This window comes from Copidosoma floridanum, unplaced genomic scaffold (genome assembly GCF_036245765.1).
Source record: "Copidosoma floridanum isolate Cflo_tuat_1 unplaced genomic scaffold, Cflo_Japanese_pri ptg000013l, whole genome shotgun sequence".
NCBI lineage: Eukaryota > Metazoa > Arthropoda > Insecta > Hymenoptera > Encyrtidae > Copidosoma > Copidosoma floridanum.
The window spans coordinates 33,359,328-33,380,949 of NW_028321890.1; the positions used below are offsets into that span (position 1 = coordinate 33,359,328).

Consider the following 21,622-nt stretch of genomic DNA (forward strand, 5'->3'; position numbering starts at 1 on the left):
TGACGTTCAAGCGTGGGGGGGGGATGGAAAAAAAAACCGTTCAAGCGAGTACACGGCTTGGGGGGGGGGGATGAAAAAAAAAAACTTGCTTTTGCGATGTATCGCTTACTTACTTTGTGGGGGGGGGGTGGCAATACAGGAGCTGATGGAGCACAAAAAAAGATGACGTCTATGTGGTTTTCGGTAATCAGAGCCTGGAAGAAACGAGACACCGTAACTGTTATCATAGTATATACATATACATGTATACTACATCAGCAAACGTGTATCGGGTTTGTTGCGGACACAGACACACACAATAGGTTTTGCGCGGTACAGCGTTAAAAGGCGGAAGTTGGGGAAAAGGGGGTGAAGAAGAAAAAAAAAAAAAAAAAAAAAAAGAAAAAAAAATGCCTATCGGTACAGTAAAGGGCCGGGAGAGAGAGAAAGAGAGAGGGCGAGTTTTGAAAAACCGGGTCAGCCTTTGATTCGTTAATTAATTGAATATCGCGCACCACTGGCCACCCCGAACTACCTACCACCATGAGTGCCGCGGGTATATATATATGTGTGATTTCATACGAGGTTACATGTACCTGTACGTACTGCATACACAACAGAGGGCGTATAATAGATTGATTTCCTCTTTGGTTGGATTTTTTTTTCCTCTCCCCCACCCCCGCGCGGGCCGAGTCAAACGGAGGACGGTGAGGGCAAAATAAAAAAAAAAGCTCCGCGCTTTGATGTTCCTGGCTCAAACGGGAGAGAAAAGAGCAGGTAAGGCGATATTTTTTCTTCAGGAAAAAAAAAAAAAAAAAAAAAAAAAAGAAAGAAAAAAAAGAAAATCACTCGGCCGAGAGAGAAATTAAACGCCGCGTCTCGCGCAACGTTATATATACGAGATATATATTGGAGGTGCATGCATATATATACTTGTGTATATTGTAAAGAAAAACGGAGGAGTAGACGTGTAGGGAGGGGCGAGTTAATTAGATTTTTTCCCCGGTGTACCCGCTCGGCTGTATATATATATGTATATAGATCCCAGCTAAGAAGAATAAGACACCCGAGAGTTGCAAATATACGGGCGACTGTACAATGTACAACCCCATCTACTAGTACTGCTGCTCGGGAACTTTCAACTTTTTAGATTACTTTCTTACTGTGTATGTGCGTATATATATATATATATGTCCCCGCGACTATGACGATACTCGGTACGGGTGAAAAAAACAATGCTTATAATGACAATTGGGGGCCGAGATTGAATGTGTACATAGTGCATTGATTATACGTAATCAACCTCGGACGGGGGAATTCCCGTCGGGGTATGGTGGATTTCTCTCTTCATTTCTCCACGAAATTCGAGGGAATCGCGGATATCACTGCAGATTGTTTTGTGAGAGAAATCGAAGGGCAGGAGGGAGAGGGTGAAAAAACAGCAGTGCAGGGGTTGAGCGGGAAAATTTAATAATCACGGCTGGATGAGCTTGCAACGGTGGGGAGGGGGAGGGGGGGGGTGTGAAAAGGGTCGAGGGGGAATCGCACGAGTTTCAGCAACTTATCGCAAACGAGCTGCCGGCGAAAAGTAGCGAAGATTTATGGGTGAAGTGCAGATGGTGCAGGGGCCGGGAGAAAGAACACAAGTGGACGCCAAGAGGTTCTACCCACGTACACATGTATATGTGTATATACACACACCTGTTATATATAGGTATATATATGGATGTACAAGTGCGGGAGCCCCGCGTGTGCAAGAACACCGCGGCCGAGCGCATGAGAGTTGAAAAGCCAGAGGCAGAAGCCAAAAGCTCTGTACTTATATATCTGACCTAGAATGCTTCACCGGTGCATGCATGCACACTCCGATGGTGGTGGCAAAGAAAGCCAGACTGCAGCTTATGCACCTATTGCATGTGTATACAGCCAAGAGGAGAGCAGAGGGTATATATTATATTATAGGTAGAGCACGTCTGCCAGTAGGCTGTCTGTTTACCGCTTGTATGTATACCGGTACACCCACGCGCACACACAGAGGAGAGCTTGAAAAGCTCAGCTGATGGCTGATCCGTGCATGAAGGCTCGAGAGGAAAAGCCCCAACAATCGGGCTCATCTAAAAGTCAGATAGCTCCGGGGACTACGTGGACCATACATACCTACGTGTTATCATAATAATAATAATAATAATATCATATATATACGTATACAAAGCAAACCGAAAGATTTTCCACAGCGTGCGCGATGTGTACGCCTTTCACGCTCGTCTCTAGCTTCGCGTATACGCGCGGTTAACCATCACCGGGGTATACGAATAATCTTCAAGCCGCCCGTCTCCTCTTATACCTATACCCCCCCCCCCCCTGATCCTTTGTATTCCGACAATGGGTCTTTATATTTTTTTTCTTTTTTTCTTTTTTTCCTCTCGTTTTCTTTCGAATCCTCTCGCGTAATCCATTCACGTATAATCCCCTCTAATTATATCTCTTCTTCTTCTTCTTCTCCTCTATACGTATATCCCCACCCCCGCGATGCTCTTCCAGTATTACCATAGCATCGTTATTAACTACACACAATGACCATTAGTAAGCCACGCGAAGGATGGGAGGGGAACGATCGATATTAAAATTCAGGAGGCGTTTTTCCCCCCCTACCCCGCGTTCTATACATATAACGTGTACGCGGGCGTGGGTATAATATATACGTGTTCGTGTATCCTGAAAAATGTTCCCAATCGCTCGCGGTCGACCACAATCGCACAATTTAGCCGCTAATATAGCACGCGGCCCATAAATTCCGTACGATCCCTCCGTGTATATTTATGTATACATGTATTCCTTGCCAACAATCGACCCTCGACTTGTTTAGCGATGTGCTTATATGCAGGATATTTGAAATACCTCTTTCTGCGCTATATCTCTGACGAGCGATCGGATGCAAAGGACGCTTTTTTCTTTTTTTTACCCTAGCAGAGGGTACATTGATCTTATTATTATTATTATTTTTTTCAAATGTTATTTGATTGATGGATCAAAAGGCAAAAGATTGAAATGAGGATCGAAACGTAATAAGAAAAGAAAGGGTTGGGGAGGGGGGGAGGTAGAGGTGCCCGAATAAGCTCGGCGAGTAAGTAATAAAAGCCGAGTCCAGTCAGCCGCACAAGTGAAAAGCGAATAATGCGCTCAGACGGGGGAAGAGCGCGTTGGCAGAGTAGGTAGCTTTTATTCACGTCAACGCCATCTTCGAGCGAGAGGTGAAAAAACTCCTCTTGCTTAAAACGTGTATAGTGTGGGGAGGGGGGTAAGATAAACGATGAGAAGTAGAGAGAGACCAGGAATGGGCTGAATTATTCAACAATAAAAAAATAAAATAAAAAAAATAAAAAAAAGGAGCATACGGCTCCGTCAATACGGCAGAGCTCTTTGTACCTACTTGACTTCTTTCTTCGATTTCTTTGCATATTTAATTCATTTCGGCGCTCTCCAGTACGAGTCAAGACCGAAAATGAGAAAATCCGAGATTTCCTAGGCATATCACCCCTGCGTCTTCGGTTATACGAAGGGGAATTGGAAAAGTGTAAATGACAGCCAATAAAAAGTACAAATCGGCAGAGCACAGCTGGTATAATATACGCATACATACATATCCCGATGGATCGAATGCATATTCATCAGTTATCAATTTGCTCGTAAAAACTGATAACAACCGAACAACAAATTTGAAATCAAATTCGTAAATAATATAAAATACACGTGGGTAAATAGAATTAAAAAAAGATGATCGCGCAAATCGTCGCAGGCGAACGAAATCGGCAAACTTGCGCGAGTACAGGTAAGACATGTATATATATTACAGTGCGTGGGCTGAGCGCGATGAGAGATGTCTATATGTATACGTAGAGTCCCAAAGTGAAGAGGCCTCGGGGAAAGAGAAAGAGAGCTGTTTGCAGCTCCTCTCGAGCGCGAAGGACTACCAGAGTGGGTATACATACAAATAAAGAAATAGAGGAACGGAATGGGTACTTACACTCGTGCGCGCGTAAACACACGGTGCTTTGAGAAAGAACGAGATAAAGGATGAGGTGGGCCATGTAAGTATATACTGCACACAGGGAGAGAAGAGGGACTCACGGATGGCGCCGAGCAACTCACGTCAGTGCGGAGCCGGTCCTCTCTTTGCGAGGACGATCCAGACGACGGCAACCAAACTCTCTCGTCCTTCCTTTGCTTGAGTGAAACGAGCGTGAGTTATACATACATATAATTGATCCTTTGTAACGATTCAATTACGTCCCGATTACCCACGCGATCTCGTTATACCGATATGATTGTGGATCGCGGGGGCGCCCCGGCCAAGGTAAAATTTCAAGGATCTCGATTTCGTTGCTTACACATTTTTTGGATAAAAAAAAAAAAAAAAAAAAAGAAAGAAATAGATATCAATTCCAGTGATGCAAAAACTTGCAACACCAGTGCAGTGGTGTGTACATAATAACAACAAACGAGTGCCATAAATCAGCATTATCGCGCGAGGGAGGGGATTTGAGATAATTTCGTCGCGGAAATTCAAATCAGCCGCGGCAGTTAATTACAACGAGACGGCGGGGGGAGGGGGGATTTGAATAGTATTTTGGAAGTTTCATAAATTGTTGTCTTGGGCGCGAGCGGACTGGCAACTCCTCGGAACGACGAGACTTTTCCAACTTTTCACCGTAAAACGGGTCCGCGATTATGGGCCCCCGCGTCACGTGCCCCCCCCCCTTCTTATGACTCACGCTTGCGTGTGGCTCCCACTGATACGGCACACTTCTCAAAACTACCCTTGAACATCGTAATAATATGTATATACCTGCACCGACGTTCATCTTCATTACATATACTTACCTTTTTTTTTTTTTTTAATTTTACGACCCAGCATCGCCACTTCAACCACGCGATCTTTAACTTTTTTGACCAAAACCGGTTGGTGCCCTTTTGCCTTTTTATTTTTATTTTAAATCAAGTAAAAATCCATGCCAAAAGTCCTCAAGCGTGCAAAATACATGAGAGCCTGATTGTTTTCAGATGGTTCGCGTGAATCGGTAAAGAGTCGAGAGGCCGTCGAGTGCACGTGTATACACGCTCTAAACGGCGCCACCCGGTGGGGACAAACGAGTGGGCGAGAGTACAATGGCTATACCCCAAACTTCGTCACGTCTCCAACTTTTGCAGGTGAGTGTGTGTGTGCGGGGGGGGGGGAGCGCCCGACCCGTGCAATTTCAACGAAACTCGGGCTGTAAAGCCTCAACTTTATTCTTCGCCATCGAGGGCCTTCAAGTTTTAATTGATCTTCGAGCGTCGTATCGTCATCAAACCTTTTTTCTTCTTCAATTACGCTAAACGCGCGGGGCTGATGCATACGCGCTTCTTCGTCGATTTCTTTTCGACAAAGGGGAAAAAAAAAAAAAATAAAAAAATCTCCGATGGTGGGAAATGTAGAGCAAATCGTGAACCAAGAATAAGTATACAGAGCATCGCGTGCGCGTAAGAAAGACAGAACAAAATCGAGGCATCGGACTCGAGACGCTTGGCTCGTCAACCGCGAACTCGACGTAAGTATATGTGTATACAATGAAGCCAAGGAGGTAATGCTCTTTTTTCTCCATCTCTCCCTGTTCGTGACGTCATTTCCTGCATCTTGTCGGTCATCACCGTATACCATAAGCACATAAAGGCGATGGTGTGTATAAACAAACATACGGTGATTATTCGCTTGCCCCATTTTAACAATATATATATATAATATATTTCACGCACAACACGATTGCATTGGTGGATAAATGTGTTACATCTCCCAGAGGGAAGTAAATTACCAACGAGGGCGCTGCGAGTCCATATTATACGTGTGTTTCCAAACGCTCCGTCGCCGCGGCCTCCAAATTAAAATCGTAATGACCGAAGGTATATTGTAATTAGGTATATGCCTGCTAGTGAGCGACGATTAAAGCCTCAATGTTACACGAGTGACGCAGTTTCGATCGAAAACAAAAGCGCGACTTGTTGTATCGAGAGGCGGAGGACGCGTGGGCTGCCCGCGTGTCCTTATCGAAGATCGTACGATCGCGTGGGCCATATACACTACACACACATATTATACACGGCGCGCGTTGCAAATACACGCGTTTAATGGTATTACGTTTTCGACAACATTTTGGTCAACTCCATATAGAAGTTGCGTGGCGGTGGTTTTTCTTGCAAAAAAAAAAAAAAAAAAAAAAAAAATGTACAAAGCGTATGTACACAGAGACCAGAAACTGTCGTTCACCCTTTTTGCGGCGATCGATGAATCGGCGCGCATGCAAAGCACAGCATATACATACACGTTATTATTTATTCACGAGCCCATGTATATACACGTGTATGTATTTGTAAATATATGTGCACGGACATCGGAGGGAGGAATTTCAATCCCAAGACCAAACGTAGCTCAGTTGGGGGTGTGTATTGTATGTACACACACACACACACACACAGAGAGAGCCAGATATAGAGAGATGAGCACCTTGGAAAGTGCACTCTCATTAACTCGAAGGATTTCCCAGACATTGCAAGCCCCCGAAAGCTATACCCCCCGACTACAGGTATATAATATGGGGCGCATCGCGATTACCTACTACTGTCAAGACCATCACTGTACACGTATATCCGCCTGTTGGGACAGCAATTACCGTGTTGTATATATATATGTATATACACGTTGCAGCTGATCGACGGCGATCGATTATCACGGTTTATTTTTTCCCCGCTCGAATCGACCGGTCGTCTATATTTATAGTGAATGTTACGTTGGCGATGGGGGTGTGTATATGGATCGAGCATTTTATTCTTGTGCCGTTGGGACAAAGTTGCATCTTACAATTACGCAAGAGATAAATTTAATATAGCATGTTGTTTCGGGCAGCCTCAATTTCGGGACGGGCAGTGGTGGTACAGTCGCACGCGCGCCATTATTTATTCAACCGAGTCCGCGACAAACGTGTATAGGGGGTAAAGGCGCATGCGTGCGCGATAACAACAATAATAATAAAATATCGACAGCGATAAGAGTCCGAAGCGCAGTTGGACATTTGTCACTTTCCGTGGCCATTTCGGCTTGGGTTCTCGTTTTGCGCTCTCCAACTTACATTATAACATTTTTTTACGATTCCTTGCAGATATACAGAGTCGATTTGTGGGAGAGAGGAAAAAAAAGAGACATTTCTAAAATTGATCGGTACAACGCAAGTATGTGAAACCAGAGTGAAAGTGCACATTGTAATTTAGTCGCGAGGGAACCCATCACGTGTGGGAACTACGTCGCACATATATATATATACGCCCACACAGTGTGTCTCCTTGCGTACACGCGTCGGCGAACAATTGATCTTTGTATACTTGCTCACACCAACGGAGTTTTCAATCACGTTACGCGTGAGACGTGAAAGTACATACCCATCGTGTTTTCTCTTTATCCCCCGATTCGCAGTCTCGCCTCTTTTTTTTCTTTGTAAGTTGTAAAATAAAAAAAGTTTGCACAGGAGTAGCAAAACTGCAGAGAAAAAAAGAAAAAAAAATAAATAAATAAAAAAAAAGAGAAAGAAATGACAACGCGAACGCGACACACGGCGCCTCGGGTGCAGTCGCCCGTAAAAGCCGTGAAAAGTTCGTGGATACTCGAAAACAGATCAGCCGCTACAACGACGCCCACGCGCAACAGCAACAACGACACCACGAGCCTCGCCAGTCTGGTAAATAAATTATACACGTGTACACTTGATCATTCCAAAGACACGGGTGAGAAAAGCTATACATGGTATATATCCGCGATTAAGACTCTAGTTTCGTACGTCGCCGCACTGACACCGATCACCATATTTGTGCGTATGAGACGCGCTGATGAGACATACATGTACATCATGAGGAGCCTTCGAGGTACACCTATATACGTATATACCAGTGATGCGGTAGCCGACTAGATATTCGTTTTCCTTGACAATCGGCTGATGTGCTCCTCTTCGTTCCCTGGAAGACATTTTCATATCCGATCAAAGAGCGCGCGAATGCCCTCTTTTTCCTCCGTTAAATTATTCAGTGTCGAGCATAAGTACGATTACAATATATACAACATACTACACATCTTTTATTTGACAATAAAAATTCGATACGATGTTGTTGATTGGCGATTCGACTCCTTCCTGCATCATATCGTATTCATATTACGATATAGTTAGGAATAATGCTACACCATATAGAGCCAGACGTGTGCGTCTAATCGTATATACTATATGTATTTATAGATGACAATGTATATACTTGCTTTGCTCATATATATATATATATGTGGCGTAAGCAAGCTGTCGTCGAATTTGTCCGTCTTGTGTAACCGGACGATAATCGCGATCGCGCCGAACATTATACAAAGAGAGAGAGAGAGAGAGGGTCATTATGGATTTATCGTTTGTTGTTTTACGCAACGTTGGTTCCCCGATCGCTCGCGACGCGCCTCATTTTTTTGTTTGGCTCGTCATTAAACGATCCTTCGAATCGCATACGGCGCGCGCTCGTCATTTTCAAATTAAGGAGCGCGTCTACGGTACACCTATCAATAGAAAATTACTCATTAAAATTTAAATTCAAAACCGTAAGAGATTGGTTGTTTTTTTTTTTTTTTTCGATTCACCGTATTCCGAGGACAGCTTTTACAAAAGAGTCGGAGAAACAGAGAGAGGGAGAGATAAATGAGTATAGAGGCTCGGGACAGCAGCGGTGCTTGCACCGGTGGCTCTATGTAGGTTGCCCGTACAGAAATCGATGTACAAGTACTCTCTCTCTCTCTCTCTTCCTCTTTCCAGGTGTAAGTATATGTACTACTTGCCCGTTGTGCCGTGCAAGCTCCTCTTCCCGGTATACTTTGCCGTACGTAATATGGTATTCGCCCGCCAGAGCTTGCCCGGAACGGTTATAGGTGTATACGATAGCAAACCGATTTCGCACGATCGCCCCCCCCCCCGGGATATCGTTATGCTGAAGGAAAAAACAGCCATTAGGCAACAACAGCCACCCAATCGCCGAGTTGTGTTACAGGCGCGCTTCCAGCAGAAGCAGCTGCAAGAAAAGGAACAGAGGCTCCTCCAGCTGTACGACCAGCAGCAACAGCGCGCCCACCAGGTAGCGCAGAGGGGCATTACCGGCTCCCTCGACGACGTCAACGCCCCCACCACTAAGGTACACGTGTGTCAATTATAACTCTTTTTTGGTGTCCACACACCCTCCCCCCCCCCTCTCAAATAGATTTATTAATCCGAGCGTATAACCGTGCGTCAGACGCGGCAGTTGTTCGCGGAGAAGACGCGCCATCGGAGCCGGGGAGGGGTCGGCAAGGGCATCGACAAGAGTTACCCGCTCGAGCCGCTCGGCGGTGGTAGACGCAACGGCGCGCTCCAGCCGGCCGGTGGCGTCAAGCCGGGCTTTAAAACCGCGAGGCCCGACGGACCGGCCGACAGTCGTCGACAGGAGGTACGGGAGAACGAGAACAACCAGCAGCAGCAGCATCGCGTGTCCAGCGGAGCATCGGTGTACTTGGCCGGTGACGGCAACTCGTCCGTTGTTCGCAGTGGCAAGGAGTACGCCAAGGGAAACGGCGGTGGATCAATCGGCAACGGCCATCACCATCACCGTTACGAGGTCCGCATCACCTTGTTCTGTCACTCCTATTTTTCTTCTTTCTTTCGCTTCTTCTTCACCTTTGGTATATAATAATTATTCATGAGCGCATAATGTTCGTACCTCCGTCCGCCCACTTTATATACATATAGATCGATGCGCATGTTGTATGTATGTATATGTTACGTATACCACACCGTACGCGTCGCGGTGTAAATATATTATAAGTTCTTTGCGCGCTCGATTAAAACTTGCCATTAGTTGTTTCAAATGAACGAATTGAAGGAAAAAAAAAAAAAAAACATACTTACAGATAAACATAGACGAGGTCATCGACGACGACGCAATGGAACGGAATCGCATGGTGGCCAGGTACAGTAGTAGTATCGATTCGGAGACGCGCCGACAGTACAGCTACGAAGATACGGTGCATCGCTCGGGGAATGGCGTTTTGAGCGACGTGTCCAACGCTAACGTAGGACAGCGGGGAAAAAAACCATCAGCTCCGGCCAAACAGCCGATACCCAGTGACAGAAAGCAAAACGACGAACCCGTCGCGTGAGTACATTACATACGTGGGTACTTTTGACCGCTTGGTTTTTTTTATTTTCATTGCTTCATCCGTGTACATAATATATTGTATGCCCATACATATGGAGCTTCGTAACTTTATTAGTGCAAAAAAAAAAAATGCCCATCCAACTAACTGCATTGCCGATCGATTAATCGCATATTCCTCATCTATACATCCCTCTATATTGTGTAACGTAAATATATAACATGTAAACGTATATTATTTATAATTGTGGATTGCTCGAGGAGCTCTGGTATTTCAGCCGCAAAACAAACACATCAGCATCATCAATCTAATAGAATTAAAACTGTACATAATCGCATCTAACGAGTTATATAACGCTGTATACTGCAGTGAGTGATTAATACCGATATCAAACATTTCGACCCAAGGTATAACATTAACGCGTGTGATAATGGATTTAGATTGAAACGAAAGTACATGCAAGTGCTGGATATAACAAAAGCTGCCAATTAAAACATGAATAGAGAGAAAAACTTGTATTAACCGCTTGATTGGGCGTGAATTTTTAATTCCAATAACACTGTATACGAATCTGGAGTGCGTCGGAGAACTAACCGCGTGTAAGTGAGTACAACGCGCCATGGAGACGTGCTCCGAGGGTCTCGGGTGACGCTTGAATTTGTATACCTGCACAACAGGCAGTCGAGCTTCACGAAGACAACGGAGAGCTCGAGCCAGTCGCCGCGACGAGGGGACGAAAAAATATTGTTCGAGGGCGCGAGCACGGCTCTGCACAGGGAGAGGACAAAGAGCCCGTTGCCCGAAAACAAGATTTACGAGCCAGTTCGGCAGCCGAGTCCACCGAGTTGGGACGAGAGAGCCACCGACGCGGGGCAAGGCGTCAGGGCCGTCGTTATGAAGATAGAGAGCACCGCGTCCGAGATACTGATCGGCCGAAGCGTGATCGAGAGGAGGAGAGCGACGACCGACGAGGGCGCCACGAGGTCGATCCGACTCAGCCAAGAGTCGACGCTCGAGACCGTGAGCAGCACCGATGATGGTTACAGGCGCGCGACCCTCGCGTCCACCACCGATAGCGCGGCGCACGTCCGGAGCCAAGTGCCCGGAGAACAACCACCCAAGGACCGTCACTTTGTCAGCCTCGCGGATTTGAAGATACAGAGCCGATCGCTGTCCGAGAGCCCGAAAAGGACGTTTTTCCCGCTGGACGAGCTGACCCTGGCCCGGCGGGCTTCGTTCGAGTCGAAGCTTCGATTGTTCGAGCCCCTGTCGCCGCGTGAGAGCGCCGATCGGCAGACGAGAGAGAGATCCAAGTCCGTAGAGTCGAGCGTGGCGACGAGGTCGCCGAGCCCCTCCGGCAGCACCAGAGCTCGCAAGGTGTCCCAGGGAGAAGCAAGTCCCGAGTCGTGCGCCCGTACCGATCGGATCCCGGGTTTTCAGAGGAGCACCTGCTCCTCCCTGGCAAAGATCTCGAGCCCCGCTCGTGGGCAGGCTCCAACGGCGAAGGCCACCGTTAAAACTGTCGTTGCTGCGCCCAAGTGTCTCAAAAAGAGACCGATGCTCGCGAAAACCGGTTCGAGTTACCGATCGGGCCTTGGCGCGCCGGTTAGAGGTAAAAGTAACGATGATGGTGATGTGGCGGCTAAAAAATCGAGTCTCCTGCGCGATCCCGGGGCACGGTTCAAGAGCGTACACCACAAGAGTCACGATGAATTTTCCTGTAGCGCGAAAAAACGAGGGGATCCCGTTTCGAGGAGGGGCGTCCATCAGGCAAATGCAAGGACTTTGGAGGGCTCGATCAAGAAGAGCTTCAGCCTTTACACGCCTCTGAGAAACGCCGACAACAGTAGCGAGGTAACGCGTTGTACTATGTTTTTTTTTTTTTCTCTTATTTTTAATTGTATCGATGATTTGAATGTCGCGCGTGGGTGGCGATTGTTTTCCATGAATATTAACGCGACTGACGCCCGTAAACAGCAACAAAATCAGCAGCCGTCCTCGAGAAACTCGTCGAGCCTCAAGTTTTTGAATAAAATCGCCGAGCAGCAAACGGACGAGAGACCCACGCCCGCGCCGCGCAAGTCGAGCCTACCCGGAACGCCGGATTCAACGCTTACGCTCGAGGTATGAACAACAAGTGTATATTATCTTATTAAAATTCCGTTTATTTAAATGCAAAAGACGAAGGAAAAACAAAAAAAATGACAAAAGAATCGCGATTGCGCACGAAACTGACAATCAGGCACCTTCAACGAATAACGGTGATATAACAATAACAACCACGATATATCGGTCATGGAGTATTTTTGAATGATCCAAGTTGAAAAAAAAAAAAAAAAATTATCGAGTAGCAAAGGCAAAAAGAAAAAAAATAAACAATGGTCCTGAAGGGCTTACCGAAAATACCGTCCGCGCAGAAACCGGTAACACCGGCGGTGCGGACGTCGTTTTCAGGTGCGAGTGCCGTGGCGACGAATCGCACCTTGAATTCCAACGGCCTTCGAACGACGACGACGACGGCCCAGGTACACGACAACGTCAAATCCAAGAACACGACCAGTTCATCTCCCTCGCCTGCAGAGTACGTATATTAACCGAGTGCACACTAGCAACATAACCTGTACGCGATCGACGTAACTAGCAATTAAAACAATACGTTTTCAGCGACCAGCTGATCACGTGCAAGACGTGCAAGAGAAATTTCAACAGCGAGCGGATAACTCTTCACGAGAAGATTTGCGCGAAAACGGCGCAGAAGTCGAGGAAACAGTTCGACGCTACGACGCAGCGAGTCAGGGGCACGGAACTCGAGGCCTTCGTGGTGACGAAGCCGGTGAAAAAAAAGCAGGTGAGAAAGTCGAGCATTATTAATATACACACCGATCCGATCTCGCGCGCTTGAAAAACGTATGTGTGTCCCCGACAGAGTAAGAAGGCAGAGGTGAAACCATCGGCGCCAGCATTAGCAGCGGCGTCGAGCAAATCGAACTGGAGGCGTAAGCACGAGGACTTTATCAACACGATCCGCTCGGCCAAACAGATGCAGGTCCATCTGGCAGCCGGTGGAAAGTTGAGCGACCTGCCGCCCCCACCTCCCAGTGACACGAGCGATTACGTTCAGTGCCCGCACTGTTCCCGAAAGTTTGGCCCAGGGGCTGCGGAACGCCACGTGCCGATGTGCGAGGCCATGCAGCGCAACAAGGGCCCCGTCCGGCCCGGCCGACCGGCCGTGCAGCCGGCAAAGGCCGTTAAAATCAAGCGCTAGAGATAAAACTGATGCACCGAATGAATTGTAATAGCTTATATAATGAAGGACAACGCAAAATAAGGAAAATGAGAATTTATAAATTATTGGTTGACGATATTATCGATTTGAAGATAAAAAACAAAAAACAAAAAAAACAAAAAAAATCATGTTACTATCGTGATTGCTCTTTTGTATATTATTTATATAAATCATTATTACGAAAAACATGAAAACACGCCGATTTTCAGTCTCAAATAAGGAAAATGAGCAGGTGCAAAAACTAAATAAAACATTTTACGTAAGTGCACAAAAAAATCAGAGAGTATAATTATATTGTAAACGATTAACGTTTACGAAGGATATGCGCATTTTATGCATTGCGAGCGTTATCACCGGTGATCGGTATGGAGTGTTACTCTAACGATAACATAATCACGTGTCGCTAGCTCTTGTGCCCTTTACGCAACTATATATGTATTCACAATTTTAAATAATAAATAAAAGTTGAAAAAAAAGCTCTGAATCGCACCGCACTAATAAAATATCCGAGTTTTAATAGTAAAAATTCTTGTTTCACCCGTTGTGATATAATATTGGGGTGGTTTTCGATTTTCTTGGACAATGTCTATGAGAAATTTAAAGACTACATCTCTATATAGCATACAACATAATATCGATTTCATCTTAATTTTTTTGTTTGTTTATAGCTTTGGTACAACAACTCATACATAATATACCATTATTAGCTACCTACTTTAGAGAAGCCAAATACTTTTTGTTTTTCTTACTTAAGCTGAGATAACAATGTCAGTAATATACATGTGTACGTGTATTATCATGTAACGTGCATATAAAACTGTAAATCCTACTACGTTGATACCAATATGACGTTGATTATTTACGAATCCATCGTCGCATCTTTGGGAACAAGACGTTTATGATAAATATAATTGATATAACCCACAATAATTGATAGTTTACGCTAATTAACAAATTAACTCAAAACAACGACGATTTACTGAAAATCAATGTCGGTAAAAAATTTACCTGTAAACTGGTGGGTTTCAGACGCCTAATTTTTTTCTTGTTACATGCGCATGTGTTTATACAATAAATAAGTTAACATATATTCATGAGCACATAATATATATACGCGTGTATGCGCGGAAGTTCGCTTGTTATCGGTTTACATTTTTTGTTAATAAGATTTTATCACTGCGTAATGTACTCAACTATCGCTACGTCAACAATAAATTATTTAGTGTTAAATAACATAATACCCGTCGAATGCATCATTCAGTTATTTTATTAATTGAAAAATTATCAAAGGAGTAATTGTCAATGTCAATGCCGGTCCTTTGATATCAAGTAGGTGCGTATGAGTAAGTAGTGCTTGGTGGTGTTTTATTTTCATTTTCACTCTTATAAGATAATGCTTGCAAGGAAACAACAACCCGATAAACGCCAGAGATTCTCGTAAACGCGGGTGTATGGGGTTTAGGTGTTGTCAATTCAGTTCATTCTACAGTATATCGCGGCCAACGCTATCTTGAGAAAACTCGTGGCTCAAAAACCCTACGGACGTTTTTTTTTAGTTCAAGCGACGAAGAAGAGCTCAACCCCGATTTTGCAATTTAAAATGACATGAAGAAACCTGAGTTGAGCTTTTTTCCGTCCACCAAACTTTGACTATATCCGACGGCATCGACGAAAAAAAAGCTCAACTCAGATTTTTCATACATACATGTATGTATGTATATATCATGATTTATCATGACGTTATATTATATGCTAAATGCTGCATTTTCAAGCTCACGCCTCACGCCTCTCCCGCTTCCCCATGAGCCTCAAACAGCAGCATTGTCTCCTCACTCCCTCGAAGCTCACTAATATTGGCTGTATAGATTCGAGTGGGTTTTCACACTTTTCATTTGTTAGTTTGCAATATCGAAGCACGCAATTAGAAATTTATAGACATTAGGTAACCATGGCATAGAGATATAAGAATTCTTATATCTCCATATCTTGTTGGTCGAATTGAATTTAGATTTAGCGCTATCTAGTGTTGCAAATCCTGCTGTACCGACGATTGACATGAGATAAAATTACCTGCAGTCCGAGCGAGTCGGCCAACCGTCGGTACAGCCACCAAAATTGCATCACTATATATATATACATACATGTGTGGGTGTGTGTATAATATTTGGAGCCGGAGCAAGGGAGCAGACGACATCAAACAGAAGCAGCAGAAAGAATCAGTGTTGCTGCAGTCTGGCCGTATAGCATATTATTTGTGGAGTCGAGGAGCATGCCTTAGAAAATGTTGTGACCATTTTCCGGGTTAATATTTAATAACTACCTCAAACTATAAATATGGACCAGCTGGTAATTATAATAGCGGCGGTGCACCTGCTCTACTGTCCCTTCACCAAAGTCGAAGAGAGCTTTAATCTGCAGGCCATGCACGACCTTCTTTATCACGGCTCGGATTTAAACGAGGTAAAATATCCAAGCAACTGAGTAAGTATATTATAAGCACGAGTGTCTCTCTATCTGCTATACTGCCACTGCCTATCTGTGCTAGTGTGCTTGCTTATATACTTACATTTGCATATTATGTTTTGCCAAGATTCCACGGGCTAGGTCCTATTTTTCATTTCTTCTCGCGACGCCAAATTCATTGGATGCAACGTGTCTTGTGCCTATATTTACTTGACAGCTCGTGAGAGTAGTTTGTCTTTTTAACGATGCCTGCTGTTGTAAAAAAAAATGCTTTTTTTTTATAATTCCGATTTAACAAATTATTTTCTTTTTTTCGTAACGTCGTCAACCAAACTTTGGTAATAAAGTTGTAACAACGTTTTGCGTAACATGATAATGATATGCTTGATGGCTCGCTCGAGGCGCGATTTCAATTAAATTTCCGAAAGTAAATATAGACAAGTTGGAGAATCACTAAATCTTTTACAATTCTAGTATGATCATCACGAGTTTCCTGGTGTTGTGCCAAGAACGTTTCTGGGACCAATAGTAATATCAAGCATTGCCTTGCCAGCTGTCGCTGCCGTTAAATATTGGGATTTGAATAAATTTTTTTCACAATACATAGGTAAGTTGTGCTTTTAATTTTTTTTTTTTTTCTTATTTTTCATAAGAAAATTTAAAAAAATTTTTTTTCCAGTGAGAGCTGCTTTGGGCTTGACGGTAGTCTTGACTTTCAGATTATACAAAAATGCTTTGCAGACGATATTTGGTGCAAAATTTACCAAATGGTTCGTACTCATTACAGTGACTCAATATCACTTTATGTACTACTTGAGTCGACCTTTACCAAATACCATGGCTCTTCCGCTAGGTTGAATTCAATTCCCTACTTCAGTAAATTTGTCAATTTATCATTCTACAAATTGTCATCTCTTATTTTTTAGTTTTACTTGCTCTTTATGGATGGCTTAAACAAAAGCCTGTTTTATTTATAATGTCATCTGGAGCAGCAATAATTATATTTAGAGCTGAAACTGCTATACTTTTAGGATTATTTTTATTATACGACATAGCTTACATGAAACTAACTGTACAAAGGTAAGAAAAGTAGCTTGTTTTTACCTTTATTATTTTTATTATTATTGTTTTTAAGTTATTTCTTGTTATTATTTCAGAGCAGTAAGGATTATTATACCAACAGGTATATTTCTCTTAGCTGTAACTATTCTAATTGATTCCTACTTTTGGAAACGAATTTTGTGGCCAGAGGGAGAAGTTTTCTACTTTAATACCATTCTCAATAAAAGTAGTGAATGGGGTGTATCCTTTGACGAAAAATTTTTTCATTTCAAGATTTTTTGTTAAAAGTGAAACATAATTTATCTTATCATGCAAAATAGACGTCTCCCTTTATGTGGTACTTTTATTCAGCTCTACCAAGAGGCATGGCGCTCTCTTATTTGCTAGTACCATTAGGAATGTTCTTAGATTCCAGAGTACGAGTTTTGACGATTCCTGGAATCGTATTTGTTGTTATCTATTCGTTTTTACCTCATAAGGAGCTGAGGTTTATCATTTATGTTTTCCCACTATTGAATGTCGGCGCAGCTGCAGCAAGTCATCGCATGTAAGATTTATTTTGATAAAAAAATTAATATTTCAACAGTAAGCTTACAATCGTATTCTTTTAGTTGGGAAAATCGAAATAAATCACTTTTGAATAATTTGATTGCTCTGATGATTGCGGGACACTTAATTTTGAATGCGTTATTTTCTACGTTCTTACTGTGCCTAGCAGGCTTGAATTATCCTGGAGGTATGGCAATAGCAAGATTGCATAGACTTGAAAAAGATTACAATGGACCAGTCCATGTTCACATAGATGTTCTGACAGCGCAGACGGGTGTTTCTAGGTTTACTCAATCAAACCCTTCATGGATGTAAGTTACAAATGTGTGTGTCCTGAAAACTTTATTCATCTTTCTAAAAATAATTAAACATTCGACTTTTAGCTACTCCAAACAAGAAAATTTAACTATATACGATCCAGAAATGCTGAAATTCACCCATTTGTTGAAGGAAGCCAGAAGTAAATATTCACCTAATATTAAAACATACTTGAAAACTCATTACATTTTAGACTCCATAGATGCCTATTCAAATATTGAATTTAATTATAATTTCGTATTACCTCCAATAAGAATAAAAACAAAACCAGCAATATTTATTCTCAAGAGGAAAGAAAATATTAAATACAAACCATCAAAAGTTGAAAAAGAGCATGAAATTGTTGACTATACAATGGAAAAAAATCAAAATATTATTGATAATGAATCATCACCAATTAATATTGACAACTCTGATGATTCACAATCAACGTTGAATGACGAAGTACAAATAGGAGAAAGTGTGATAGAGTCATCTAACAATGTAATTGCGGAAAGTAATGAACAAATTGCAAAAGTCACGGAAAGCAGTGATTCCATAATTTTGAAAGAACACCCAGATGTAGATATGGAAAAAATTTATGAAAATCCAGCACAGAACGGAGGAGAAGAGAGATTTCAATATTATTTGAAAATGTATAAGCAATTATTATTCAAGAATAAAATTACTTCTACAGATGATCAATATACAAGTTTTACAACTAATTCAAAATCAATCATTCAAGAACCGTTGATGGGTAACGAAGGAATGAAAAACCAGCCAAGTGACAATATTAATTATGTAATCAATAGTGGTACTATTAAATCAAATGGAAATGGGGATAATCATAAAGTTATAAATAGTAACGATGAATTAAAGGCAGATTTTTTATCAAAAAAAGAATTAGATCAAGACTACACGAGAAAAAATGAAAAAAATATGGATCCAAAAGTAAATAATAATGTCTCCAGTGATAATACGGGTAACCTTATTCTTCAAACTACCGTAGCTGTTGAAAATAAAAAATCTAATATAAAATATGCAGTTAGAAAAATGATGCAAGAAAAGAAAATTGATGGCAAAGGAAAGAAAAAAGGAAAATCTAAAATAGAAACTGTAAAAAATGATGATGTTAATATCAAAAAAGCTAAACCATCAGAAACAAATGAATTAGAATCGAAAGATTTGAATGGAAAACAAAAAATTATAAACATTAAAGAAACAATCAGAAATATTATTGACCAATTTAAAAAATTTGAAAGCAATCTTGATCCAGAAGATGCCAATTTAATAAATGATTTGTTTGAAGACAAATCAAACGTTGAAAAAGAAAACTCAACACATGACGAGGAGTCTAATAATTTAGATAATAAAAATTACAAAGATCCTAAAGAAAGTTTGAAAGAAATAATAGAATTATTTAACAAGGAAATAATAAAAGAAATAGCATCAGAAGAAGATACTCGTTTTGATGACATTGCAAATACATACATGGACAGACCCCTTCCTGAAACATTGATGCATTTCAGCAATGCATTACAAGAACTGGTTCAAAATAAAAAAAATTTAGTCAAAGAATCTTCAAGTGATGCCAATTTATATACCAAACAAGAACAAGTACAAAAAAAATTTAACAATAATTTTAAGGACAGTTAGATGAGTGGAAGTTTAAAAAACTTGGCTTAGTTAAGAGATCTACAAAGACTCTCGTACTGAAGAATGCAAACATCATTAATATAGGATTAAAAGTACTGTCAATATACATTTTTTCTGTGATAACAGCATTATTTACTCAACTGTAATTACGAGTAAATATCTACATCTAAACTGTAGTTTAGAAAAAGAATGTTATAGAATATAAATAAAATTGTAAAAATCATGAAAGCCGTTATGTGCCTTGAAATATTGTTTTTATAAAAAATCGTTGTTAATAAAAAAAAATTAAAAATACTTTTAATTGCAGTTTTTATTTTAAGTATTAGTTTATTTTTTTACAAAATATTTCAATAATGAACTTATACTAATGATAAAAATTCAGTATTATTCTTTGCCCATATGATCCAGATCGTAAAGCATTTTAAAGGAATAACAAGTGTTAATTATAGTCATTATTAGTGTAAAGTTGAATAAGATTTTGTCTCTCAAGCCTTTCTTTAAAAAAATCGGCACTCCGTCGTCTTTCTAATAAAAAAAAAAAAAAGTAAAGAGTTTTTCATTCATTTAATTCATGCTATTGAACTACAGAAATAAAAACTACCGTACCTGCATTTTGGCTTGTTGGATTTTTATTTTTTTTACAAAATCCGGTTTCTCTTCAAATAATTCATTTTCTTTAAACAAAATACCCTTGGAATGGAAATATCTGCGGTTCCGACTACCTGAATTTGCCTAAATGAAAATAGAGACGGCGGTTAAACAAAAAAATTCAAGGGAAGTAAGATCGATAATGACATGAAAAAAATAGAAACACTAACTTGTCGTGAAAGTAATCCTATCGTGCGCAGATGATTCATGTTTCCACGTCACTCAGTCGTCTGATTTTTTAAAACTCTTTCAAGACAACGGGCCCTAAAAATGAGAGCAACGTAACGCAACGTAACGAAAACATTGAAGGAAAAATAAAACAAACGACGATAAACAGTTGACTTCAACTAACTTCGTTAGCTTCTTTCACTCGCAATTGAAGAAGAAAAGCTGAAAATGAATAATTGTAGGGGTAAAGTGTAAAATACCTAAATAAGTACTGCGTACTCGGATTTAAAAACAGGATTTACTTTTTCTTAAACATATTTATGAATACGCCTGAATGTAACTGAAATAGCTATAATTATTAATCACTTATATTTTCAGAAAATTTTAGGCATATTTTAATTCTAATAAATATTATTTAGTCAGAAATATAAAATTGACGGTTTTATGAAAACGTTTTCCACCAAAAAAAAAACTTAATTTTCTTAGACACGATCTAAAAAATGATTTTTTTTGTATTAACAACACATCAATATTTTCCCTGTTAGCTCATTCGTCAATGAAATCTAAAATTTCAATAATCGCGCACACGTTCCATTGAAATATGTATTTCGTTATATATTTGCAAAATTACAAAAAATTGTTCATTTACAACAATACATTAATCGTGTAATTTTAAGCGCAGTAATAAATGGAGAAATAAGATTTTGTTACATGTTAAAAAGATTTATGAAATATTCGTATTTTTTATTATAAAAATTCGAGTGTTTTCAATGACAGACGAATTATTCGCGTTGGATTGATGATATAAAAAGCTTTAGTTAGACGTAGTTTTGCTTGAAATTAATAAAGCCGGACAAGAAAAAACTGCGCAGTACTTGGGCACTTAACCCTTACTGCTACTTACTCAATCATACGCAGTTTCAATGCAGAGCGAAAAATTACATCGTAAGACAATGAAAGGCGATTAACTTTACCAATTCCGAGTAGGCTGATGTAATGTAATCAAAACAAACATTATACTCACTTTTTGATTTCCCGAAAAACAAGGCGCGACATGATAACAAATGCTGTTAACCGAAATCTATTTCAACAGCAACGCCCAGTGCTACCACAAATGGGCGATTTAGTTTGGCAGCAGTGCTGTAAGGCAGGGTAGCTGTGGTGGGAACAACGGGGAGAGCAGTGGGGGCTGGGGGTGCGCCAAATCACCGCTGAACTACGTTTACAATACGTTACGGCGCTGAGGTCGCGTCATCGCGTGTCGTCGAGCAAAAGAA

At 41.3% G+C, this 21,622-nt stretch overlaps 2 protein-coding genes and 1 non-coding gene across 5 annotated transcripts; 2 read left to right on the plus strand and 1 right to left on the minus strand.

Annotated features, from left to right (window-relative positions):
• Positions 1 to 7,595: 7,595 nt before the first annotated feature.
• On the plus strand, positions 7,596 to 14,588 carry LOC106644560 (uncharacterized). Its single transcript, XM_089590831.1, has 9 exons — positions 7,596 to 7,742; positions 9,079 to 9,219; positions 9,319 to 9,678; positions 9,971 to 10,215; positions 11,941 to 12,070; positions 12,194 to 12,340; positions 12,634 to 12,797; positions 12,881 to 13,064; positions 13,143 to 14,588. Exons 1-9 carry the CDS (start codon positions 7,596 to 7,598, stop codon positions 13,479 to 13,481), a joined length of 1,857 nt encoding a protein of 618 aa, XP_089446957.1. The 3' UTR covers positions 13,482 to 14,588.
• Positions 14,589 to 15,711: 1,123 nt separating this feature from the next.
• On the plus strand, positions 15,712 to 19,755 carry Alg12 (Alg12 alpha-1,6-mannosyltransferase). 2 transcript variants are annotated; one of them, XM_089591079.1, is made up of 9 exons: positions 15,712 to 15,962; positions 16,440 to 16,572; positions 16,645 to 16,818; positions 16,892 to 17,045; positions 17,123 to 17,267; positions 17,348 to 17,574; positions 17,639 to 17,887; positions 17,960 to 18,036; positions 18,149 to 18,227. In XM_089591079.1, the coding sequence occupies exons 1-9, from the start codon at positions 15,837 to 15,839 to the stop codon at positions 18,151 to 18,153; spliced, it is 1,290 nt and encodes a 429-aa protein (XP_089447205.1). In that variant the 5' UTR covers positions 15,712 to 15,836; the 3' UTR covers positions 18,154 to 18,227. The 2 variants fall into 2 exon arrangements, with proteins under 2 accessions (XP_089447205.1, XP_089447204.1); XM_089591078.1 differs by having other exon boundaries at positions 17,960 to 19,755.
• Positions 19,756 to 19,928: 173 nt separating this feature from the next.
• LOC106644562 (uncharacterized) lies at positions 19,929 to 21,434 on the minus strand. Of its 2 annotated transcripts, XR_016292964.1 has the most exons (5): positions 21,370 to 21,434; positions 20,530 to 20,567; positions 20,348 to 20,441; positions 20,136 to 20,261; positions 19,929 to 20,054 (listed from the first exon to the last, which is right to left on the minus strand). It is a non-coding gene; the product is annotated as an uncharacterized LOC106644562 (transcript). The 2 variants fall into 2 exon arrangements; XR_016292965.1 differs by lacking the exon at positions 20,530 to 20,567.
• Between the last annotated feature and the right edge of the window lie 188 nt (positions 21,435 to 21,622).